The sequence below is a fragment of the Peromyscus californicus genome, unplaced genomic scaffold (assembly GCF_007827085.1).
Source record: "Peromyscus californicus insignis strain IS unplaced genomic scaffold, ASM782708v3 Scaffold_13__1_contigs__length_99412109, whole genome shotgun sequence".
Taxonomy (NCBI): domain Eukaryota; kingdom Metazoa; phylum Chordata; class Mammalia; order Rodentia; family Cricetidae; genus Peromyscus; species Peromyscus californicus.
This window is the reverse complement of record NW_026294424.1, coordinates 98963754-98989323: the sequence shown is the minus strand read 5'-3', so window position 1 is coordinate 98989323 and position 25570 is coordinate 98963754. Positions and strand designations below refer to the sequence as shown.

The 25570-nt window shown below is 47.6% G+C and overlaps 2 protein-coding genes across 10 annotated transcripts in view; one reads left to right on the top strand and one right to left on the bottom strand.

Moving 5' to 3' along the window:
• The first annotated feature begins 3098 nt into the window (after positions 1-3098).
• Positions 3099-4418, top strand: Atp5me (ATP synthase membrane subunit e). Its single transcript, XM_052735743.1, has 4 exons — positions 3099-3386; positions 3625-3679; positions 3879-3977; positions 4327-4418. Exons 1-4 carry the CDS (start codon positions 3351-3353, stop codon positions 4350-4352), a joined length of 216 nt encoding a protein of 71 aa, XP_052591703.1. The 5' UTR covers positions 3099-3350; the 3' UTR covers positions 4353-4418.
• A 1332-nt stretch (positions 4419-5750) lies between these two features.
• Positions 5751-25570, bottom strand: part of Pde6b (phosphodiesterase 6B) — a 70496-nt gene continuing 50676 nt past the window's right edge. For all 9 annotated transcript variants that reach the window (XM_052735721.1, XM_052735725.1, XM_052735719.1 and 6 more), the window contains 19 exons: positions 18944-19084; positions 18782-18856; positions 18222-18286; positions 17472-17538; positions 17221-17268; positions 15605-15754; positions 15179-15322; positions 14395-14460; positions 13089-13235; positions 12133-12240; positions 11785-11894; positions 11498-11585; positions 10975-11075; positions 10766-10873; positions 10366-10429; positions 10077-10151; positions 8340-8423; positions 6935-7091; positions 5751-6169 (listed from right to left, as the gene is read on the bottom strand). In XM_052735721.1, the coding sequence (XP_052591681.1) occupies positions 6108-6169; positions 6935-7091; positions 8340-8423; positions 10077-10151; positions 10366-10429; positions 10766-10873; positions 10975-11075; positions 11498-11585; positions 11785-11894; positions 12133-12240; positions 13089-13235; positions 14395-14460; positions 15179-15322; positions 15605-15754; positions 17221-17268; positions 17472-17538; positions 18222-18286; positions 18782-18856; positions 18944-19084 (1860 nt within the window). In that variant the 3' untranslated portion in view covers positions 5751-6107. The remainder of the gene's footprint in view (positions 6170-6934; positions 7092-8339; positions 8424-10076; positions 10152-10365; positions 10430-10765; positions 10874-10974; positions 11076-11497; positions 11586-11784; positions 11895-12132; positions 12241-13088; positions 13236-14394; positions 14461-15178; positions 15323-15604; positions 15755-17220; positions 17269-17471; positions 17539-18221; positions 18287-18781; positions 18857-18943; positions 19085-25570) is intronic.

Below are 25570 nucleotides of genomic sequence, written 5' to 3'. Positions count from 1 at the left end.
GATCCAGCTCCTGCTTTGTCTTAAGATGCTGCCTGGCCCCCTAGAATAGCTCAGACTTTGGTTTCCACTTCCTGCAAGGACAGGCTGAGGACTGCCATCCCAAAGAACTGGACAACTGCAGAGTGAGCCTAAGTAGCCTGGTGGTAATCCAGATACCCCTTCTCTTAGCCCAGGCACCAGGAGGTTTTATTCTGCCAAGGATTCTACATCTCCAGGACCTTGTGCCACATCATTGGCCAAAGCCTGAGGGTCTGAGTCATCCTAGGTAACTGAGCTCTGCCAGTGCAGCAGAAACTATTAGGTGCTGAGGATAGCAATACCTTTTCAAGACCAGCAGAGGTGCTGTGAATGGCTCTGGCCCAAGAGTTTATGTTTTGCTTTGTGTGTATCAGGCACTTTCACACCACTACTTTTACTTCCTGATTAATTGGCAAACCCAGGACCCATTCTGATGCCACTACTGGCAGCTCCATAACTGGGTGGTGGGCAATAACATTTCTGAGTTGGAAGAGTCTTGGAGATTGTTAGACTGACTGTAATGGAGTCATTCTTGGCATGGCCCTCAGGCTTCCCCTTACTCCCTCATCTGACAGGCAAAGTTTAGGGAAGCAATATGGCTTGTACTCAGTCCTTGATGCCAGAAAATGAATGTGGTGAGAGTAAGGGCAGGAGATACAGGAGTGGGCCTGCAGGCTGTATGGGATGAGGAAGTCCAAGTAGAATGAAGTGAGCAGATGAGATCCCCACAGTCCCATACTTTGGAGGCCTAAGCCAGATAGGGGCAACAGGAAGCGGGACCTCAGCAGCCACAGATGGCACAAGTGGGTATGGAGTGTGCATCTGATAGCTCGGCAACTCCTACCCTGGTACATTTCTAAACTGTGACATCTTCTACAGTGCATTGTCAGAGGTCCTGTCCTGTCCCTCAAGACTCAGTCACAGAAGCTCCCTCCCAGATGCTACCTCAGACCTTGAGGGGGAATTACCAGAGGTGGGAGTTTGTTCAGGTGTGGGAATGGTAGCTGAGAGTAAAGGGCCTCTGTTGGACTTAGCCCAGCTGCAGGGGTGGTAAGCTCTGGATTTGAGAGGGCCACAAGACCCTAAGGAGGATCTTGGCTGAGCCTGAGCACAGCACTAAAGATAGCACATTGGGAATATTTAGATTTTGCACACAGCTGTCTCCAACAGGTGCAAAATCCTCCCAGTGGTGTCCTGAGCTATGTGGGAACTTAACCACTTCTGCTGCCCCCAAAATGACCCTGAGCCAAAGCAGAGTCCTAGCCATTTGTGTGTGTGCTATGCCAGTGTGTGTATTGTGTGCCTCTTCTGCCTCTACTCCTGCGTGTTGCTTCTCTGCACTCACCTCTGAAACCACACTCCTCTTGGGCCCAGAGAGATGTTCAGTTTTGGAAGCCTGAGCTGCTGAGGAGTCTGATTTAAGATCTAGTGAGGGAAACCTGTTTGGTCACTTAAGGTTATCTAACCAGTTGCTTAAGAGCAGGAAAGGGAGGGGATTCAGTGTGCAGATGGCCACGAGGGGTAAGGAAGTTTATTTGGTGGCTTGTAGGTCAGCATGGCTTTGCAGCTTCCTCAGGGAGCAATGGTTCTGAAGAAGGGCAGGAGCCTGCCTTTCTCACTCAGGCTCAGGTAGGGATGGGGGTGGAGAACTAAAGATCAGATTTACCAAGGGCAAGAAACGAGTATGTGGTGCACCTGTGGCATATGGTCTGGGTATTTCTGTTCCCAGCTTAAAGAACTTTCTAGGATTCCAGCAGAGGAGGCCCAGGGACTTGGACTCCAGACCAAATGCAGGCACAGTTCCAGGCCTCTGGGCAGTGGCTCCTCTTCTGACTGCCCAGGATAGCCCCTTTACCCTTCCCAGGATTCCTGTCTTCAGGATAGCTGGACACCTATTACGAGCTCTGGGGTTTTTCATTGCTGCATTGTATTCAATTTATATCCATAGTTACATTCTCTTTACAAATACGGATTTAATGAAGAGTCAGGGAAAGATACCCCATCCCAATGGACTGTGTACCTTTCCAAGCCCTGGTGCAATGCAAAACTGTGGAGGCTGATTCAAAGACAGCCTTAGGGAGATGTCAAGTCACTACTGGGCATTGGAGGGAGAGCGGGTAAAGCCAGCCAATGGATGGCTACAACCTTGCCATGCCTGACTTCCTTGGAGACTGCATGCCAATAGCAGACACAGCTGGTAATCAGCTGGACAACTTCAGTCTAGGCCAGTGGCTCTCAACCCTCCTATTGTCGCGAGCCTTTAATATAGTTCATGTTGTGGTGCCCCCCCCAACCACAGAACTGTTTTCATTGCTACTTCATAACTGTAATTTTGCTACTGTTATGAATTGTAAATATTTTTCGAGATAGAGGCTTGCCCAGGGATGGTGACCCACAGGTCGAGAACACGGCTGCTAGAGAGGCGCTCACTCTGGGGACAGTGCCTGTGGAAAACCAGTTTGGCAGTTTGGGTGCTTCATAGTCTGTCCCCACAAGGCCTGGTGAAGAGGGGTCATTAGGGCTCAGGGTTTGGGGTCCTGAGAATGTGGGCTGGGAAACTCAGGGGTCAGCCCCGTTTGGATGGCCTTCACCAGTAAGATCTCAAAACCTGAGGTGGAAGCCAGAGCATCACACAACAAAGCTTTATTCATCCTCAGCGACTAAAGAAAAGGCAAGCTCACTGGCGCTTCACATGAGTATGCTGTCATCTTGAGCTGAAAATCGAGAAGGGACAGTCACATTATACACACTCGGGATACCTGTGAGGACTTCAGGATTGCAGTTTAAAAAAAAAAAAATCCAGAATCTAATTCCAAGAGAACCCAACTTTCGCTGTGAGCGAGACAACCCGGTTGCGCTGGCCAGAAGGCATATGCATCCAGGGCGGGCAGTTGCAGGAAAGGCTTAGAAGGCTGATATTTCAGGGATGGCCAAAACAAGGTCTGTAATCTTGCCCCCACACTCAACGGGCCGCCCTGGGCAGGTCTGCCGAGGGGTGGGGTGGGTGGGGTGGTGCTCGTCTGTTCCACGAGAGGAAGGGATTGTTTGCCTGCTCCAGTCCAGAGTAGGTGGGCGGCGGATTCCAGGGCTGGTCGTTCATTACAAGCTTGTGCTGAAGTAATGTGGCCCCAAGTCTCCACCCTCCTGAGGTCGTCTTGCACACTCAGCCCAAAGACTTTGCACAGCCCGGAAGGAACGCGCCGCTACCCTCCGGTCACCAGGGGGCGCGTCTTCGCTAAGGCGCATGCGCCTTCCTGGCTTCAGGAGGAGGCCTGCGCTCTTGCTGTGTCTTCCGCCTCAGTTGAGCTTCCGGCGCGAAGGTCACGGACAAGATGGTTCCCCCAGTTCAGGTCTCTCCGCTCATCAAGGTGAACCCGCTTCACCGTCGCTGCACGGTGCTGAGAACCCTTGCATGCCCCTTACCACTACCCTGACAGCGTGTCCCACCCTCGAGACTGCTGGCTGTGGTCTCAAGGCAGTCCTGGGCCTGGAGACCCTTGCACCCCCCCCCCCCCCGCCCTGTTCCCCTCTACCCGTACTCCTCCATCTCCTATCTCCTCGTCCTCAGGTAATGCGCCTTCTGCTCTAACGCTTCTTTTTCTGCAGCTCTGCCGATACTCAGCCCTGGTCATCGGCATGGCCTACGGCGCCAAGCGCTATAGTGAGTTCGGGGACCGGGAGTGCGGGATTCGGGGTGAGAGAGAGCTGGTTGTGTGGGATTGCACTGACCTGCAGCTCCCGGGGAGGGAGAAGACACTAGGCCCACAAGGGAGCAGGTGGCAACAGCTACCCGGAGATTCCGGAGTCGGCTTTTTCACGCATCATTTTTAGGGAAGAAGTTAATTGCTTCCGCTCCCCAGGTTACCTAAAACCCCGGGCAGAGGAGGAGAGGAGGGTGGCAGCGGAGGAAAAGAAGAGACTAGATGAGCTGAAACGGATTGAGAGAGAACTGGCAGAAGGTATGGCTTTTAGTCCCTCCCCCCACTTCCAGGTTTTCTGGAAGGAGACTGGGTGGCACATGTTTCCAGCGCTGTTCTCCGTGGAGCACAGGAGAATGTGTGGGCCATGCTGTTGCACTGCCTTCAGAGAGGCTACCGCTGAGCAGACTCCCTGACCCCACTCTGTTGACGCAGATTCCAGTCAGGTGGAGTGGGCAGTGGGGATGCAAGGGATGGTTTTAGTGACAAAGTTAGGTTCTCTTGGAATTAGATTCTGGATTTTTAAAAAAAAAAAAAACTGCGATCCTGAAGTCCTCGCAGGTAGCCCAAATGTGTATAATGTGTGACACTGTCTCTTCTCGATTTTCAGCTCAAGATGACAGCATACTCAAGTGACGCGCCAGTGAGCTTGCCTTTTCTTTTAGTCGCTGAGGATGAATAAAGCTTTGTTGTGTGATGCTCTGGCTTCCTCTCTTTACTGCCTTGGGTGTTTGCTTCTAGGCACCAACCAGCTCTGCAGTTGTTTCCTGACTTTTCACTGAGGGGCGGTTCAAAGGAATTAGTGATCATTACCCGGCACAGATACAAAGTGCAGCTCAGAAGCACTTGACAGGTACAGAAAGGTGCAGTGGTTTGGCCAAGTTGGGGCTCCAATTCTTTTGGATGCCAAAGAAATAGAGTGGCTTAGCCTCCTGGTGCAGCTTGCTTGGCTCTGCCCTGAGCTGGTCTGCTTTTGTCAGAAGCTCAGGCCGTGTACAGGAGGACAGGTGGGAGTTGATGCCTTCACAGTAACATGGATCTTGTGCCCCCTCAACTCATAATTTTCCTCTGGGTCTTGGAAAATGACCTAAAAGAAGTTGTCCCTCCATCTGTACCCACGGGCTCCTGTATGCCAACAGCTGGTGTGCTAGCTAGTTCTTTTCAACTTGACACAAACTAGTCACCTGGAAGAGGGAACCTCAATCGAGGGATTATTTAGCAGATTGACTTTTGATTGTATCTGTGGGGTATTAATCGATGGTTGATGTGGGAGTGTCCAGCTCACTGTGGGTGGTACCACCCCTGGGCTGATGGTCCTGGGTTGTGTAAGTGAGCAAGCCAGTAAGCAGTGTTCTTCCATGGTTCCTCTGCTCCTGCTTGAGTTCCTGTCCTGACTTTTTCTCAGTGATGGACTGTGATGGAGATGTGTAAACCAAATAAACCCTTAACCTTCCAAGTTGCTCTTGGTCATGGTTTATCATAGCAATCAAAAGCAAACCAGAAGTGTTACTGCTCCCTCAGTTTTATGCCTTGTGCACGTTTCCTGGGTTTAGAGCTTTTTTTTTTTTGCTTTTAAAGTGAGTTGAAAGAAGCAGCATATGTATACTTCAAAATCCTATATTTGGTTTTAGAGGCTGAGTGAAGAGCTGCTTTCCCCCTCCACTCCCCTCAAATGGTATCCCACTGTCTGGGACTCTGAGGATTAAATTTGCCCCCTCTCCCCGGTGTTGAAGGCAAACTGCTGGATGTATTCTCTTCCCAGGAGAACAAATTCTTTGGGATCCCAGGAGTTTGTTGCCTGCCAGATAGTGCATGTTTAAAAGGCTAGTCTTGTGAAGTCCCACTGGACTTAGGCCTCAACTCTGCCCTTCAGGCTTCCCTGCAGTGTCAACAGTTGCTTCCTTCACGAGGGTCCCACCCAGGTTATTCCCATCAGGCCACTTCTGTTTGATCTCAGCTCTGCTCACAGCCTTGACCCAGCAGAGTCTCAATGAGTCAAATACGATGTGCCGTCAAATGATGTTAGCATGTATAAAACTGGCAAGTTATTATTTTATTCTGACTCCCTGGGCATGATTTTACTTAAGCAGATGGAACTGAATACCTATATACACATATGTACAAGAGTAGAGCTCTGATTTCAGATACAATTCACAAATCCTTTGTAAAGACCTTTGTGGGAACTTTATCAAACCAGATAAATATGGGCTACGCTATTTAACAGTCATAGTTGGCTTTAATTTGAAAAAACAAAACAACTTTAAAATTTCAAAATATTCAAAGTTATATTTGATCTTTTTTTTTCTGCTTCCTAATGTCTTACACCAAACTGTTATAGGCAGAGTCCATCTCCAGTGAGTGGCAGGAGGGGCCAGAAGCCACTACATAGTTTTACAGGATACAGCAGGTTGAAGACTTGGGTGCGGGACCACCATTGCAAATTTCTGTGCCCACTGCAAGAGAAGATAGACTATGAGTGGTCGATTGTCTCCCTTCTATGCCATGTCCTCGGCTAGCACCTGTAGGTTCTCCCTGCAGGGGTTGAACTAGGTCTGGCCAACCCAAGCCGATTATGCTGAGCCTTAGTGCCTGAGCCTCTGCGGTCACTGTGCCCTGATTACTTTCAGCCCTGACCTCCCGTGACCCAGAAGATGCCTTATTCAATGTGCTCACTCAATGGCCCTGGAGAACCCCAGCTCCAGGGTAAACAAACCCTGCAAAAGATAAGGTAATGTCACTGGGCTTCTGATCTGGGGTGCAGTGTGTTCAACTGAGTCACATGATACAGGTTAGCACTGTGCCAATTTAACTCTTGCTTAGCTCACTGATTTTGTTTTTGCCTTTTTGTGTTTTCTTCAGGTGTGCTCTTTTGTTTCTGAGGATAGCTTTGGGGGGATTGCAGGCATGTGCTACCACACTTGGGAAAGAACTGCTACTTAGTGGAACAAGAGAACTGATAGGAGTTAAGTGAGCTTACTTCCCATGTATAGGAATATACTAGCATTCAGTCTCATCTGTTATCTACGTGGCAAGAGCTGCAATGTCCCTTGAAGGACAGGATAGATGGATGGGGCATTCTTTGGCTCCAGAGCCTCAGCCTCAGCTTAGGGCTATGTGAATTAGCTGCCTTTCTGATAGCTTGGTGGTTTTCTGCCATATTGCAGCACTGACTTAGGGGTTGACTATGAGCCCATCCCAGCCCTCTGAGGGGCCCAGACCTTTCTTGGCTGCTATTCTGTCTTCTTCCTTCTTCTTTTCTTCCTCCAGGGCCTTGACTTTGGCCTCATACTCATCAGCTAACGCTTTCCACTCCTTTCGGTTATTTTGCAGTCGGTCAAACATGGGCAGGATCTCTTCATGAAAACGAGAAAATTCCTAGAGGGAACTGAGAAGTCACTATGCTGTTCCACTGCTCCTGGAGGGCTCAAATAGTAGCTCTTCAAGGTCTCAGGCTTCCCTATCACCAGACTCATTGGACCGAGGATGCTCTCCTATCTATGGCCTGTTGTATTTTAAAAGTCATAAAGACAGTGAAGTGAGGCCTCACACTCCCTGACATTATGCTTGTAAGATGGCTACTACTAATCCCCAGGTTACATGATCTGTGGCTTGCTAAAGGTCCAGCATGAGCTTGGTTCCCCCACCCTCAGCCTATTTCACTTGGGGCTGACCCCTAGGCAATGTCACCTATAGTTGATCAGCATAGGAAAGAACCACTTAAGTGTCCCCTTTCCAGATAATCCCTAAGAAGGAGGACAGGATAGGAACTTGTGTGAGAGGGAGCTGTTGGGTATAAGTACTTACGATACAGTACTAGCAGGATGAGCATCCGAAGAATAGAGCAAAGAATGTCAGCTGCAGGGGGATTGGAAGCTTCAACAATCCCTATAGCTGCTTTCAGATGATGTGGATGGACTGAGGAAGATGGTAGGGCCACCTCTTCCTGCTTGCCTGGCTGCTTAGGACTGACTTCACTTGGAATCACACAGCATCTACCTTACAATGTGGGGTCTGTCAACACTGAGTACAACCAGAGAGGTGTGGAGCTGGGATGTCATGTGTATCACATGAGGACACTGTAGTCAGGCCTATCTTTTGAGTCTCTCCAAGTTTCTACCTTATGTCCTACAATCAAATAGCAGAATCCAAATTCTTGGCAGTATATTGGTGCCTGACCAGCTAGTGGAAACATGGCTGCTATCATGTTCTTCAGGTTGTATTGGGGTGTGCCAATGGAGACAGACACTCAGGTTTGCTTTCACATTTTCACAGATGCCTAGTAGGCAAGTCGTTTTCCTGAAGACAGTGTGCCCGTTGTGGTAAAGTGGCACTCTGAGGTAGAGGTATTTAAAGTGGGACCTCCGGATGAGTAAGGACCTTCTAGAGGCATACTTGGTGCTTCTGAAGGACAGTTACACGTTTTGGGACAGATCAGTGGCTAGGCAGGTTGAGATGGGTGTTGTGATAGGTTAAGATGTACAAGAGTAGTTGTACATCTTACCCTATCAGATAAGGGTGGAGACCACACAAATGTCCTTGTACGGTCACTGCTGGGTCCAGCCCATTCCTTACCCACTTTTGGCCAACCCACCCCAGCCAACACCGAACACCTCTGTTGCGCACCTTGTACACGAAAGTACATACAAAGTCGATGAAGCCAACTTGCAGCTTGGGGAGCTCAGCTGCTTTGTTCCGGTCCATCATGGGCTTGTGGAAGAAACACAGGCAAATGACATGGGTGCTACCCCTCCCTATGAGACTTTGTTAGCTGGCAAAGGCCTCTCTCTTGCTGTCTGTACCTTGTCTAAAGCCTGCTCCAAACAGTTCTTCTTAGTAAGCTGGGAGATAAAGTCTTTGCCTCCTTGTGCCTCCCCAAGTGGTCAAAGCAAACCGATGTAGTTCCTAGTTCCTATGTGGATAGATGCCATCCCTGGTGTTAGCAGTGGGCCTATCCCTAACAATAACAGCCTCAGTGTCTATCTTGCCATGGACTGCTACCTCTACTCCTCCCCATTCCCCCTAGGGTTGCCCTTCTCAGAGTTGCCCTCCCTGAACTGCCCTGCTGCTGCAGGCCGCAGGAATATATCATAAGAACTCAGCTGGTTATGGCAAAGTCACTACCTGGAGGAATCAGGGAATTCTCCAGAGGAAGCCATATCCCAAGGAGTTTTTGGTGTTACTTGGCTTGTTATATATCAGCTGTCTTCTGCTATGGAAATCATGTGTGCCTTCATAGTTTTCCCAATTGACTTTTCCCTAGAAGGGCTAACAGTGTGGACTGATCACTCTCTGGACACACACATTCCAGGTATTTGAAGAACAGCCTCAGGAAAGGCTTTCTCTGGAAAGTCCCTTAGCCACTTTCAAGGACTACAGAAAACACCGCCCAGGTGGGCGCCCACCTTCCTTGGATAGCAATGATAACAGCCCACGTGCAAGTCTCCTGACTTAAATTCCACAAGGAGACACCATCCAGGTGGGCCCCAACTTTCAAGGACTAACAGTGATAGCAGCCCACATGCAAGTCTCCTGACTTAAGGTAAATTCCACAAGGAGACACCGCCTAGGAGAGGTGGACATTAAGTAATAGCTTTACACAATTTAACTCGGACCCTCCCTTTACACCAGGGACTTCCAGGTCACAGGACGGAGAAGAGAAAAGAGAATGGAAGAACTAGATAGGTAAGAACTTGAGAGGAACAAACTGAGATGGGGAAGAACTAGATTGAAGGGCTAGAAGAGAGGACTAGAGAAACGAGATGGAAGATGAGGAAGAGCCAGATGAGAGAGAAGGAGATGGGAGAGGAGCTGATAGGGGAAAGAACTAGATAGATGAGAACCTAGAAGGGACAGAACTAAATGAAGGAGTTAAGATAGAACCTAGAGGGGACAGTAGATAAATATAGAGAGAAATCAGGCAAGAAAGGAGCTAGACATGAGAGCAGAATAGAAGCTGTGTAGAGAGAGAACTGACTCAGAAGAATAGAGTGTATGGACTAAGGAGTTTCGTGTACATAGATTCATTTCATATCATCAAAGATTAATTATCAGCTGGTTGTAGATTCTTCCTGGACCCTGAGAGGGGACTATCGAGGGACTGGATCTCCATAGTCTCTGATACCCTGCCTAGTGTATGTACTGTGCTGCATAGGCCCTAGGGGCTCTTGTTTGTGAGCTACAATCTAGATCTTCCAATTTTTCATAATTTTTATTCTACAAGATGCCAAATTACCCATGCTCATGCCAAGGACCCCACAAATCAAGGTTAAAACTCCAGGACCTTAAAATCCTGGGGTCTAGAGCACTACCAAGTGTTCTAATTCACACATCAAGATGGAAGATTCTGAAAGCAACACTCACAATGGGCTGTTGATCCAAGACAGTCCTCTCCAAGTCTCCTTGTTCCCAGAACTCAGCAGCCACAAGAAGAGCAACCTGAGCACACACAAAGGTTATAGTGGGGCTCTGTGTTCAGGAGCAGCAGGTCCTCCTCTTGAAGCTCTGCAGGCAGTGTTCATAAGGTACCTCTCCCTGTTGTACCCAGACATTACTTCAAAAAATCACCACCATTTCCCTGTAGCTCCCTAGGTGAAGACCCAGGATGGCCTTTAAAGGGCTATTCTGAGTCCAGATGGTCATCAGTCCTGACCTTGCTCTGGACTTCCCAGGGCTTGGTTATAGCAGACAGGTCACATGCAGTCATCATCATGGCCCTGTGAACAGACAGAGCAGACTATATGTCCTTCTGAGAACAGAGAGAACACATTTTCTCAGCTTCTCTGAGACAATCCTGGGGAAGGTGCTAGTCCTGAGTCACCACCTTGTAGGGGAAGAAGTGGAACTGAGCATGAAGCAAGAAGTGATGATCAAGGGTCCTAAGGAAGGCTATCTGACTCTGAATTCTGTGCTGATGTCCATGAATCTCAGGACAGATTGATCCAGTGCCTTTGTTCAATTTAGAGAGAGCTAATCTTGTTTTGTAGTCTCCTATCCCTGGGGTCAGGGAGGTCTTGCAGGGCTAGTTGGTCAATGATAGACCTATTACTTACATGACTATCTCTTTTCGTGTTGTCTCTAGGGATAAGTACTCAATCCAACTTTTTTTGTCTTCGTAGTTCTTAGACTCATCCACAATCTTCTGGAACATTGTTCTCTTCCTGGTCCCCAAAGGAGGGGAGGAGTAAGTGACAGATTGGTCATGGCTGTCTATGTCTGCTGAGGGCCCCACCCACACCTCCTGCCTCTGATGCATTCTTACTTGAAGTAGAGGGCCAGGTCAGTGGCAATGATGGCAATGTCCATGAGGTGGATCACATGTTCATGTTGCCGCCGGTTCAGGTTCTGGTAGATGTTCAGGCTCTGTGGGGACCGTCAGTTGGTGTTGGGTTGTGGCAGATGTTGCCTGGGGTACCCTTGGTTTTGACTCTCAGGGCCTACTCTGTCTACTCCCTGCACTCTAACCTGGCCTTCACTTATGTGATCCCAGATCAGTCTTATGGCTACCTCTCCAAGCAAGGATAGCCATCCTTGTCCTCCCTTGGTGTCTATCCTCTGCCTGGGAAGGTCCCAAGTCAAATATCTTTTCCCATTTCCATGATCTGTTGTACCCACTAGTGGCCATTCATGGCTACTGCTCCTTGAAAACAATTCTACCCCATGTGGGAGCATCTCTAGATGGGAGCCTGTCCGGTAGCACCTCACACTGATAAACTTGCTTCCCAGGGCCTCCTGCCTGTTTGCCACAGCCCAGAGGAGGACCCATCACCAAATCAGGAACAAACCTCCTCTGCCAACAGAAACTTCCCAAATTCCAGGTGGTGCCGTTCTAGAATTGAGGAGCCATGTAACTTGGCTAGAGGATTCTGGGATCTGTTGCATATTTTATTTAAAAAGAAGACACAACAAAAAAAATGTTAGAAGGCAGTAGGATGAGGTCTGACCCACCTGGCACTGTGCCTTCAAGGTAGCCCCTCTCAGTACTGATTGCCAGACTGCAAAGACTGACCCTAACCATGTTTGATTTATGGTTTACCATGCCCACCACGAGCCTGCCCTCCCCACAGCCTACTTCATCTGGTACAGGTTGTTGGTGCCACGGTGGTCGATGTCGTGGCACAGGCCAGCTGTAACCATGGCAAAGGCCTCCAGGTCTGTGTAGTAGCTCTTCAGTTTGCCTGTCTGTGGGGGAGAAGTCCAGTTCTGGGTCCTGCCACTGGCCCAGCTCTCTGGCTCCAGAAAGCAGAGGTTGAAGGAAATGTGGGGCTGCCCCAAACCCGTTCTTTTGCCCACCCAAGTCCCCTCCACCCATTGCCAGGACTGGGCAAGCACAACAGGCATCCTTGGACCAGAAGGTAGTAGCTGTGGTCTTTGTTCCAGGCCCTTGAATCTTCTTACCCCATCCCATTTCCATACATACCATTAGTAGCGTAAACATGGTCTGGGCTACATTGAAACCATGGCGCCAGTTGTGGTAGGTGATTCTTCGATAGGCTTTGCTGACAGAGAACAAGAACCGCACCAGGACCTGGGGGAGCAGAGGACATGTGGATGCTGGAAGCCACATATGAGTCTACACAACACCACATGAGAATCTACCCAAGCCTTTCAAACTCTTGTAGTGGAGCTTGTCATACCCATTTTCCTACTTCTATCTTGTTGGTCTCAGAGCCCTTGTTCCTTGTTCCCCTTAGCCCCTTCCTGTTTGGGAAGGGCTCTCACACAGTAGAACTAAGAACAGCTCCAGCCATTGAAATCTGATGTCTCTATCTCCATAGCCCAGACCCATAATGGAAAGAGGACCCCTGGGATGTGGGATACTTTGAGAAACAAACAAAAACAAAACAAAAAGAATAAAACAAAAATATTAGTTTTAGGGCTGAATGTTTGAATGGGTCAGATATGTGTCTGTGAGCAGGAAGGTAGAGCACCTAGACATTTTCTTCAAGAAAGAGAATACAGGCTAAGGGAGCTCTCTAATATTTTCATTATGATATTTAGGGTCAAATAAGTATTTGGAAATATTTTTATTCTGGTACTATTGTTTTATAATTTTTTTCTATTCTGTTTCCCTTAGAATTTAGTAAAAATTCTTTCTGAAATACCAGCCTGTCACTCTTGGTTTCTGGGGAGCATGAGAGATTATTCATTCTTTATGTGGGCTGTGGGGACACAGGTATGGAGGTGGATACAAGACAGAGTGAGAAGCCCAGGGAAGGAGCAGAATTGTGGAGCTCTGAACTGGAATAACCTTCCCTTCCTCCCAGTGGTGATCTCTGAGGGCTCTCACCACATGCCTTTCACCTCTTGGATCTGTAACCCTTAACCAACCCTCCACATCCTCTTGTTCTGGAACCTCCAACCATATCTCCCCACCTCCTGGGGAATCTGGAACTTTCGGACTACACCCAGCTCATAGTACATCTGGATTCCACATTTGACTAGCTCCAGCTCTGTACACTCCAGATCAGAGAAGTGGAACTCGTAGATGTCAAACTTGGTAGGCCCTGGAAGTTCTTCCTTCTGTAAGAGAGATTATGGGCTGAGGAAAGCAGACCTACCACACCCCCACTGGTTCTTAACCTTTCTTTTTTTTCTGAACCCTTGTCCAGGCAGGCACTCAGGTATCTCTGGTGATGTCTGCCTTCCAGTTACTCAAATTTATAGCTAGGTCACTCATATTTTCCCAACCTATTCTACTGTTTCCACCCACCAGGTGACTGGACTGTGAGAAGCTTGCCTGACTTGGTAGCAGTGATGTTGGAAAAGCAAACGTAAAGATATATACGTGAAGCCAGGTGGTGGTGGCACACACCTTTAATCCCAGCACTCGGAGGCAGAGGCAGGTGGATCTCTGTGAGCTCAAGGCCAGTCTGGTCTACAGAGCGAGATCCAGGACAGGCACCAAAAACTACACAGAGAAACCCTGTCTCAAAAAACCAATATATATATATGGTAGGGGAGTGTTGGGGAGTGTTGACATTCCTACACAGGTAGCACTATATATATATATATATATATATATATATATGAAAAGTCACAGAGGCATATACATGGATTCAGACCTACCCATATGGACACATGGGAACATATGTGCCCACCTCACATAGAGCCATTAGTGTTTAGAACATGTTGAATGCATTAATAAACCCCCAAACTATTCAGTAAACAAACAGCTCTGGTGATTCTGATAAATCACACAAGTGACAGAAAAAGGTAGGTGTCCCATAACTGTCAAGTTGATGTAGGGATGTTCTCTGGGAGACACACAAACATGTGTCTGTATGTGCCTATACACACACATGCATGAAAACACAAGTGCACACAGAAGTATGTAAACACACAAACACAGCTATATCTAAACGAGGGGCGGTAGCACCTGGTTACTCCTATAGGGCGGCAGCATAGATGGACACTTGGCCCAAATTGTGGCATCAGAAGCTAAAACATGGATAGTTCTGGGAAACACAGAGGAGGCAGGAAGGCAGACAGAGACACTCAGCAGGGCAGATATCAAGTAAACTCCAGCTGGACACTCTCAGAGCTGTATCGTCACCTCTGTTGGGGAGTGTTGACATTCCTACTCAGGTAGCACTAACATCATGAGAGGATGCTGTGTGTGCCAGGGCTCTCTCCTGCCACTCATGAGAGCAGCTTGTGTCCACTGGAAGCAGGTTCTCACCAAGATTTTCCCCAGCTCATCCTCCTCACAGTCAGCGGGCTCTTTCCCCAGGCGATCCCTTGTTGGCTAACAGAGAACAACAGGTGAGTTGTGGGACTGAGTGATAGTGTCACTTCACCCTATGTGACAGAGTGACAGCATCACCTATGCTCCATATGATAGGCTGACAATATCACCCTTATCCCAGGAATGACAGAGTGACAGTAACCCCTTCATTCCACAAATGTTACACAGTGAACTTATTACCATTCCCCCACAAGGGACAGGATGATAGTATCATCTTTACCCTATGACTATGACAAAGTGACTCTTAACCTTCACCTCATGTGATAGATGGCAGTATCACGCCCATCCATAAGTGTGTCAGTGGTGGTGTCACTTTTACCCACATGACAGTGACAACATCACCTTCACCCTGTCAAGGTAACAGAATGATGGTGCGCATCATGGAACATGTTGAACACAGGGCTCCTGATTGTTGAAGGACAGCAATCTCCTTGTGTTCAGACATCCTCAATTCCAGACATAAGCGGTCAGTTTCTGGGAACCCCGACTTTCCTTCCTTTCCCTGTGCAGTTCTTAGTGACACACATGGATTATAGATGGAATAATGAGGCAGGCCAGGAAGGCTCTGGTCACACTTGCTCACTGCTTAGGGTGAGACACAGGGACACTGTCTGGGTTGTACCATGTTAGACCTAGCCTGGGCCCCAGGGATATGTCTTTATCACTGAATTCCCTGCCTCCCCAGACAGAGGGACCCATAGAATGCTAGGCACAGTACCAAGATTGCCTGGATTTCATCTTTGTCGCATCTCACATGGTACAGAACCATGTCCTGGGCGATGTCCTTACGGTTCTCCAGCTTGTTCATCTTGTCATAGGTGTCGGTATTCAGCACTGACCATCCCAGGAACTGTGTCAGGGACTGGAGGTAGACGGCAGTGTCACCCCATTACCCAACCACTCTGGTGACTCTTACTATGTTCTACACCCATGGCACAGTGACCAGTTTCCCAGACTTCTGCAGTACAGTGGATGCCTCTGAATGAGACCTCCAGAGATAGAACTTTGTGAACTATCTTTGTCCCTTTCTCCTTGACTTAGTGCTAAGCAGGGTCCAGAAGTGTGTGGAGAGGAACAATACACACTGATGCCCCGCACCATCATAGATGGACATCTTTGTCCACGTATGGCACTGGATATTTACCTCCATGAGAACTTCATCTTGATCATCGAAGGGCTTCCCGTCTTTCCTGTTGTAGAAGGTTGCCACCCCCACAATCTCCTCTTTCTTGTTAACAATGGGCATGGAGAGAACGTTCTTGATCACCCACCCAGAATCATCCAGGGGCCCCTCCTGCAGGGAGCAGAGAAAGAACGAGGCTGTTCTGGGTGTGGTCTGGTAAGACTTGGTGCCTGGGGGTGGGGATAGACCTCAGTTTCTCTCTCCTCAAGCTACGTTAATAGGTTGAATGCTGTCTTTTTGCTCTCACTTGTCTGTGAACTTTATGTTCATAGGCTTTGTGTCATAATTTTCTGGGCTGGAGGAAGCTATTTCCCCACCGTAGCAAACATCAAGGGCACATGAGGGCTCTAGGCCCAAGGATACTTCTTAGAAGTATTGAAAAGCCTTGCTCTTAAAGCACTTACTAATTGTCAACAAATGGGCCCACATTTCCACATTGTATAGTTGGTTCATTATGTCTTCCAATATGAAATCCAGATAGTAATTTTTGACCAGTTCCTCCAAGAGGTTGTTAGTGACAAAACGTGTTCCTAAACATGACCTCCCTTAGGAAAGGGCTGTGTGGCCCTGGGTATGTTTGTCCAAACCCCAGATAAAGACAGGTAGGGCAAAGAAAGTCTAAACCCTCGTAGTCCCAGCCCAGAGAAGTTTGCCAGACCAGGATCGACCAAGTGATACCAAAGAAAATTCAGCCGAGTCCTGCCAGGGTTGATTGAGCCCAAAGATTAGCTCACTTCTCCTGAGCACAATGAAGACCAGATGAGCCCAGATGAGCCCAGTGACGATAAATTAAGACCAGACTAGACCAGCTGAGACCAGACTGGATCCACTTAGCCCAGATAAGCTTTCCCGAGTTCAGCCAAGATCATTTGAGACCAGATAAGGTCAGCTGAGACTAGACAAGATCACCTGAGTCTAACTGAGCCCAATTAAATCAGCTCAATCGTAGACCTGGAAGCACAGATACATATTTCTTGTATGGTTTCTCAGTCACTGAAAATGAAATTGTTCCTTAATTTTTCTTTTGCTTTTTAAGACAGAATCTCACTCTTTAGTTGGCCTTGGGCTAATTTGCAGCAATCCTTTTGCCTCAGCCTTCTGAGTGATGGGATTACAGATGTGAGTGAAGTTGTTTTATGTGTGTATATTATACATATGTGTGTGCCCATGTGTGTGCATGTGGAGGCCAGAAATCCATGTTGAATGTTTTCTTCTATTGCTTGCCACTTATTTTGTGAGATAGGGTCTCCCACTGAAGCTGGAGCTCACTGATCAGCTAGATTAGCTGGTCACTAAGCCCCCAGGATCATCTTGTCCTGCCTGCTTCTTATTTCCTAACCTAGCACTGAGGTTATAGGTACGTTTTACCATGCCTGTTTTTTTTTTTTTTAACATGGGTGCTGGGGATCTGAACTCAGATCCTCATGCTTTCATAGAAAACACTATCTACTGAGTCATTCCCCAGGCCCATAAAATTGTTCCTTGAGTGGGAAAACCTAATTCAACCCACCATTTCTGAAACAAAATACCCTCTTTTCAAGTAAAATGTAGTTTCTAGCAATCAGTAGGCAGATTACCTGAAACTGGAACATTTCATCAGCTGAAGCATTCATGATGTTACAGATCTGGAAAGGATCAGAAGCAATTCCATTCTGAGCAACTGAATACATAAGCACAAGGACTAGTCTATTTAGCCTTGCCTATAAGAGAGGAGCTTCCAACTGGGCAAGGTGAGCAGCAGCTAGCAGGAAGGGCTAATAGGAGGTGGCAGGCCAACAGGCATGCAGCACTGGCAAGCACAGGCCAAGGCCTGGAGAGGGGCACTCACAAAGCCACTTTCTGCTACATAGGTTGGGAGGCCACTGGCCAGGGCCCAGTGGTCAGCTGGAGGTGTGCTGTGGGAAAAGAGCAGAGATCAGAGGAATAGATGCTTGGATTGTTAGATGAAATCATATATGAATTCAGTTTCTTCCCTTCTCTGAGCTTAGGTGGGGTGGGGCTAGTAAAGTACTGAGGACTGGAGGAGGACAGGAGGAGGTGCCTTCCGTTCTGCCTTGTTGGATCTCCTCTTTTTCAGGGTCCCTTCCCTTACTGGAGGCTCCTGACTTCAGTTGGCCTCTGGAGAGTCAGTGTTGGTTACCTGTTCTGCAGCCCTGATACCTGAATCCTACTCCTTTCTTGGAGCCTGTTTGGGATGTTGACAGGCTTATGGGTTCATGAGGTCACTGGCCACATAATCATAGGACTATTGTACCTCTAGGCCTGTGCTCTGCACTAGACTTTCCTTTGGGGTGTGACGATGGCCTTACCTTGTGGAGGCTTTACCTGCCAGGGCTGAGATGGTTGAGTAGCTGCGGATGGGGCCACCTGACAGCTCACCCGACTCCCTAGATATCTGAAGCAGATGTCTAAGTGCCTTAGTCCAGTAACTTCCCTTTTCATCTGTCCATGCTCCTCCTCCCTGTCCTGGGAAGGCCCTGCTGGCTCTACATAGATGCCCTTGAGACAGCTAATCCACAGGTTGGGTTTACGGATGTTCCATCCTGGGGTGAGCCACTTGTCAAACCCCAGCACTTACGGAATGACTTTGATGTCTTCCTTGCCATGGAGGATATAATCAATGACTTTGTAGAAGACAATTTCCTGGGAAACAAAACACATCAATGTAGGAACTCCTGGTCAGCTTCTTGGTGGAGTTTTTCTTGAAGGGAAAAGAGAACAGCACCCACCCAGACACACCCATTCACAGATGACACAGGCACAGCACCCATGTAATTGTGTGTGTGTGTGTTTGTGTGTGTGTGTGTGTGTGTGTGTGTGTGTGTGTGTGTGTGTGTGTACCAATACATTCTTTCTCTGGCACTCATACTCATAGATGTGTATTGCACACCCAGGTTGAGATCTATCTTACCTATATCCCATTTAATTTCACACCAACTGGACCCATGCTCCATACATACACTAAAATTCATGTGCAAGCATGTCACAATATTTACAGGAGCTCCGGCAAGCTAAAGCAGATCTAGAGAATTCACCCTCATTAGGGCAGTGCAGGCTGATGAGAGCAGATAAGTGTTTGAGGCTACCCTATTTCCCCATCCTCTTGTGGGGTGCTTGCCACCTATCAGCTTGACTTACCCGGCCATCAGGTGTTCGTGGGCCTGAGTATGGCTGGGCTTCCCCCATCAGCACAGGCCATACATCAAAGAATTCCTGGGCAGAGAAGAAGAGAGAAGGGAATGTTCAGCCTATGAGCTGGGCCACACTGGGAAGGAGGCGCCTGGGAGTTTGAGACCTCACCTTCTCCTTGGTCATGTCCAGGAGGCCCACTGAGTACCGGTCACAGTTTAGATAGGCCCGAACAGTGTAGAATGCCTTGTGGAACTGCCTTTCGATGTCTGTCAGCTCTTCAAATACCTTATTGGCCGACCAGAGAAGCACCTGGGGGAGTGGTACACGTGTTGGCCTGTGGCCTCACCTGTCTGGCCTCAGAAGGTGTGGCGTCCACTCAGTCTTGGTATCACAAACATTTCAAGTGTAATTCCTGCAGGGTGCCCAACTGGCCCTAAATCCCAGGAGGACACTGACTGATGGTGTGAAACTCAAGGTTTTCTGTGAATACAGACTTACCTGCATCCTGACTCCAGAGGGAGCCTAGAAACCCACTGGGTGATGAGTTCTCCAGGCTTGCTTAGCCTGTATCCCTGACACTTAATACCTAGTGCTGGCTTCATGCCCAGTGAATGAGCAAATGAGTAGAAACTGAAGTCACTGTGAGCTTAAAAGGCAAAGATCCAAGTAACCATTCTCATCTACTCTGCAGTGAGCCCAGGGGGCACCATGGTTTGCAGTGTCAACAGCAGATACTTTCATGTCTCAGCAAAGTGAATTTGAGAATGACTATTTTGTTAATACCGACATAAGTCCTAGGCCAGACCAGGTACCAGAGTCTCCTTTCACAAGCCTAGGCCACGAGAACTTGCGTTCTCAAACACAAGCCTCTCAAGGCATCGCACCAGCCCAGTCAGTCCTCCAACTCTCAGTGGGCCTGGTCCATAGCAGAATCCCTTCTCCATGGGCCTTCCTTGGGGCCTTCTTCCTGCCATTCTTCTTAGACGTGATGAACTAACTCATTTCCCCATAGCCCTCTCAGTAGGAGGTAGCTCTTCCCAGTCTCCATCTTATTTGTGTGACCCAGCCCCTATTGCTGCAGAAGCACCCCCATCAATCTTTGCACCCTGGCCTCTGGCTCCCACATGTTCACACTCAACACTTCACACACTACTTGCAATTTCCCAGGAGACATGAATCTTGACAGCCACAGGACTGCATTTTCACTTTCACGTCAGCAGCCCAGCCCTGGACATCTTAAACTGCAGTGCTCAGCCCTGAGATCTCAGTCCAAGCTGTCCTAGGGCCACATTTATTTCTAACACTCAGGTCCTGCCTCATTCACAAGTGATTTCTGCTCACTTGCTATGCACCTCAGCCATGCTTCTCCATGACAAAGCTGAGTGCCACAGCCTTGAAGTGTGGCCACTCTGCTTTGATAGTCTTGGGACTGAAAGGAGCATGGGCTCCTTCCTGTTCTTAGGATGTGGGAAGAGGAAGGGTAATGACATTTGTTGTATCTCAGAAGAATCCTTGACTGATTTTATGTGTGTATTGTACATGAGTATGTGTGTGCATGTATGAAGAGAAAGAGTGTGTAAGCCTGTGAGTGTGCATATGTGGCTGTGTAAGTGCATGAGTGTTGAGTGTGAATATGTGAGTATGTGTGAGTGAATGAGCAAATATGTGACTAACCCATGCCTCTGTCCCATAGATATTCCCTGAGCTTTATTTCCTAGGTAGCCAGGGACAACCCCTCCCTGGTGCTTGGGGAGTTTGTCACAGCTGCTGGCTGACCTGTTACAGTGCAGGCAGATTAAACCATATATTTGACTTTGGAGTCATAGGAGAGTAGGTAGCTCAAACTATTCTCTCAGGGAGAGGGACAGAGTAAGGGGATCACAACACAGTGTCCAAGGCTAACATCCCTTTCTCTTGCCCCCTTTCACCTTGCCGCCTGTCACCTTCCCTCTGTGGCTTGGTTCCTCTAGAAATTATGCTCTTCTGTGAATGCCATCATATACCCGGTTGAGGAAACAAGGTCTGTTGAGACCCTGAGGAAATGAAGGCCCAGAGGGGAGAGGTATATCCAAGGTGGTCTGACTGAGATCCTTACAAGCCTTCTGTTCTCTTCTCCTTGTTTTCATTTTTACCTTTCCAGTGGTCTCTGGTATACACAGTAATCAAAGGAAGATCAAGCATTGCCACTGCCTGGGTCGGATCAGGACCCCCAGGGTTGCTCTGCTGTAGTCAACATTCTTGGCTTGCCTGACAGCCCTCCTGCCTATGACCACAGTGCTGGGGACCTTCATGTCAGCAGCCTCTGAATGTTGGTACTCTGGCTTCACAGGAGCAGCATGCTTTCTTCCTACCAGAGGCTCTTCCTATGGGAGCAGCACCCAGGCTTTGCAACTCCCTCCCTGACTGGTGGGCGCTTACTGCTGAGGCCTCTGCTCTACTCTATGCCTGAGGGGCCCTTGGCCTTAGTCCTTGCCAGCATTTTTTTCCTTCTTTCTACCTTTTCTTCCTTTCTACCCAGACACTTATCTCTTCTGGGTAGCCTATCTCAGGCTTACCCCAACCCTGCTACCAAAAAGAACATCCTTGGTTGTAAGCAAGAGAGGAGTGTCCAAGGTCAGTACCAGAGCCTCCGTGGAAAGGCACTCAGGGCAAAGCCATAGGAGCACTAGGACTTTCAAGAATGTTAGAAAATCATACTCATATGAATTTTTAAAATATGGGAAACTTTCTTCCTATGTTTTTTAGTTCCAAGTTTTAATCCTATCATCCCCTTTGAGTTGGTTCTTACACAAGAGTTGAGATTAGGTTTGCTTTCTCTCTATAGTATGTGGATAGCGCCGATCACTGACATCTACCCTATTGTGTGTTCTTGGTACTTTTGTGGAAAAAATTAATTGGTTTGGCTCCATTTCTGGGCTCATTTTCTTTTTTCTTTTTTTTAAAAGATTTATTTATTTATTATGTATACGGAAGAGGGCACCAGATCTCATTACAGATGGTTTCAGCCACCATGTGGGTGCTGGGAATTGAACTCAGGACCTCCGGAAGAGCGGTCGGTGCTCTTAATCTCTGAGCCATCTCTCCAGCCCTCTGGGCTCATTTTCTATTGATTGAGCTATCTGTTTTTTATAACTGTACTAGGCTGTTTTGATTACTATAGCTTTGTACTATATTTTGAAATTTATGGTTAGTATGAATCACAGGGCTGAGCATGGGGGAGTCCAGGAGTGACGCTTCTGGGCCTTAGTAGCAACATCTGCATGATATCAATTCTCTTGGATGACCTCAGTAGGAGGACAGTCTGTATCTCTAGCAAAACTTACCCACAGAAGTTCTGTATGTTTAACCCTCATAAGCCTGAACACTGAGTCTCCCATGCCTGATGTGGTGATTTGAATGATAATGGCCTACACAGTCTTATATATTTGAAATATATATGTTGGTAGAACTTGTATATTCTCCCCAGTTGATAGAACTGTTTGGGAAAGATTATGAGATCTGACCTTGTTGGAGGAGATGTGTCATTGGGGGCAGGCTTTGAGGTTTCAAAAGACTTGTGCAATTCCCAGTGTGTTTTTTTTCTCTCTCTCTCTTGTTGCACGGTCTTATAATAAAAACCCAGAACCAGATATTGGGGTAAATACTGAAAGATCAGAGAGACAAAGGAGCAAGCCACAGCCACTTCTCACCTCACCAACTCTATGAATCCTCTAACTGAATGCCTCTGAGTCCTCCGCCAAAAGGGTCTCTAGTTCCTGTCTCCTCACGCCTTATATGCCTTTCTCCACCCAGCCATTTCACTTCCTAGCTCAACCTTCCTAGTGCTGGGATTATTGGCTTGTATGCTTCCCAAATACTGGGGTGAAAGGTGTGTGCCACCACTGCCTGACCTCTATGTCTAATCTAATGGCTGGTTCTGTCCTTTGATCTTCAGGTAAATTTTATTAGAGTACAACAAAATATCACCAACCCCAACTACATCTTATTTAAGGATCAAGATATAAGCTCTCAGCTGTTCTTACTGCCAGGCCTTTGCTCTGCTATTACGGACTCTAACCCTCTGAAACTGCAAGCCCAACTGAAATACTTTGTTTTACAAGTTGCCTTTGTCCATGATGTTTTATCACAGCAATAGGAAAATAACTAAGACACCTACCTGGTCCTTTCTAGCATCAGTATTGGGGCCCTCACTTCATGATGCACTAAGAACTGATTGTTGAATATCTAGGAATCCTGGGAGTCAGGTGTTAAAAACAGCCATTATTAAAATTAAATCATGTAAACTTATGAGTTAAAATATTACACTAAGAACAAAGATAAAGCCAGGTATGGTGGCTCATTCCAATGATCCTGGCACTTGGGAAATAGAAGCAGGAGGATCAAGGCCAGCATCTATCTACTACATAGTGAGCATAAATGTGAGTTACACAAGTCAGTTTCTAAAGAAAAAAAGGCAGGGGTGGTGGTGGTGGTAGGACAGAACAAAGGTAATAAAAACGCAGACTCACCACCATCCTTGACCTTCCTTATTTTCTGTTCTGGTCTCTGCTCTTGAGGTAAGACTGGGGAAGGGTATGGAAACCACAGCTCTTCTCTTCCCATTCTGCCTCTAGGGCCACCATTGTGGTCATTCGAGATTGACTCCCTCCTGACTGATTACTGCCTCTTGAACATTTCCTTGCTTACAGTTTGGAAGTGTGAGGCTCTGAGAAGAAGGCCCTGACTTTATTCCTTCTCTTGAATTCATAAGTCTTCCTTCATGATGAATCAGTGTACCCCTGCCATTCAAACAATATCTAGAGACCATAGACTTGCACCTATAGGGTCCTCATCTAGTCTTTGGTCCCATGGGCAGAAAGAATTGCTCCATTGAATCTTACTGGGAGCCAAGTGGCAGGTCAGCGAGAACGCCAGCATTTGGGGGTCACCCATAGTTTTCTTATCTTCTGTTGGCTCTAATCAGTGTAGCTGAAGTACTTTTAAGAAAGGGATCTGACTAATGCTCAGAACTTCCAGGGTCTGGGGAACATGGGATGGCGGGGAGTTTGAAAATGTTTTAATGCTCACTGACCAGCACTCCCATCACACAGGAACAAGAAAGACAATGTGTCTTGGGCTAGGCCACAGGCCCCTCAGAGCCAGTCTCAGTATAGAGATTTCTTTTCAAAAAGCACTGTGAGGGCTGGGGATATGGCTCAGTGATGAAGCATTTGCCTAGCATGCGTAAGGCCTAGTTTATATTTCCAGCACCCCAAAATAAATAATCAAATGAAGCTCAGAAAGAACTGTGAGGCAGGATTCTGCAAATGCTGGTTAGACTCTGAACCTTGGGGCAGCTTTTCCAGCACCCTCTCTTCCTAAAGTCTGACTTCTTGGAGATTCAGGGCCCTGGTAAGACTTACAGAAGAGGGTAGTACAAATGGTAGACGTGACTTTGAATGATAGTCTAGGGTCCTGGTAGCTCCCTTCACTCCTGGGAGAAAAGATATGGAGTAACAGGCAAGGGTAAAGCCTTTCAGATAGCAGTCATAGGGAGAGAGATAAGATGACCTCCACCTGAGGTAGAGGATGTGTCTGGACCTTTGGACTGGATAGAGTTCATATGACCAGTTTATAGGGCACCCTGGCCTCGGGTTGGGTCTCCTCTGGATGGTTTCTCCTAGCTTAGATGAATGACACTGGCCCTCTGGTATTTCTGGGCTCAACCAACAAACTCTTAGTAGGCTATGTCTACCATGTTACCTACGGCATAGCCAGGGATCCTTAGGGAGCAGGACTTGGAGTGACTGTGGGTGTAAGTACATTCTCCATGGTTACAGAAGAGTGGGAACTTCCAGGACAGTTTCAGGAATGTTTATAATAATGATGATGCAGACTGAGAATCAGTGACTTAGACCTATGAGGAAATCAAGGATGTGAGGACTCCACCAATCTGAGAAGGAGGTGAGGTGAGCCATAGAAAGACCAGCTCACCTGAAATTGAGCCCACAGAGAGAAAACAGTGGCCCAGTGCTTGAAGGCCAGTAAATGGTCCAGGCCTGATCTTGGGGGCCTACACTTTTGTGGATTTTACTTGTAGGAACTCAGCAGACTTTTGAGGTAAAAAGTTGAAAGAAACCCCCCTGTTTCACACAGACACAAGGAGAAAGAAGCTATATTGGGTATGCCATGCGCTCTAATGGTAAGCTTGTCAATCATCCCAAGGAAGGATTGTTATACAGCTGCCACTACTCTAGTCTTCCTGTCTCACCCAAGGCTGGGGGGTGGGGTGGGCAAAAAATACTTGGAAGGTCACAGGAACAGATTTAGTTAGAAGGTTGCTGCATATGTTCCACCTGCAGGTTCCATTTTAATATGATACCACAGCCAAGTAGCAGCAAGGCTCAGACTGAGAAATTGTTTTAGAGACTCCCAAAGCCAGCAGGAGAGAGCTGAGAGGTATAGCTTGGTGGTAGAAAGAACACTTGTCTAGCATGTGGGAGGCTCTTTTTTCTCACGCAGTATGTTTTGCCAGTATGGCAAAAGTCAAAACCAAACACCCCATCCCAAACAAACAAAACCAAACCTAGATAACAACAATAAAAACATTTAAAAAATGATAGCTGAAGAAATGCTATGGCCGAACTGTGTTCTCCCAAATCCCTGAGTTGAGTCTGATGATACCCAGAGGCCTTCATGAGAACTGAGCAGAAGTTGGCACTATGCCTTTGAACCTCCATACTTGAGCTAAATCTATTTTCTTTTTTAAATGCCTAGCTTCAGATACTTTGTTATAGCTGGTCAGTCAGAAACGCA

Coding starts and splice junctions, on each gene's coding strand:
- Atp5me (XM_052735743.1), top strand. CDS start 3,351: ATGGTTCCCCCAGTTCAGGTCTCTCCGCTCATCAAG. Junction 3,387..3,624: donor AGGTCTCTCCGCTCATCAAG/GTGAACCCGCTT, acceptor CTTTTTCTGCAG/CTCTGCCGATACTCAGCCCT. Junction 3,978..4,326: donor TGAGAGAGAACTGGCAGAAG/GTATGGCTTTTA, acceptor CTCGATTTTCAG/CTCAAGATGACAGCATACTC.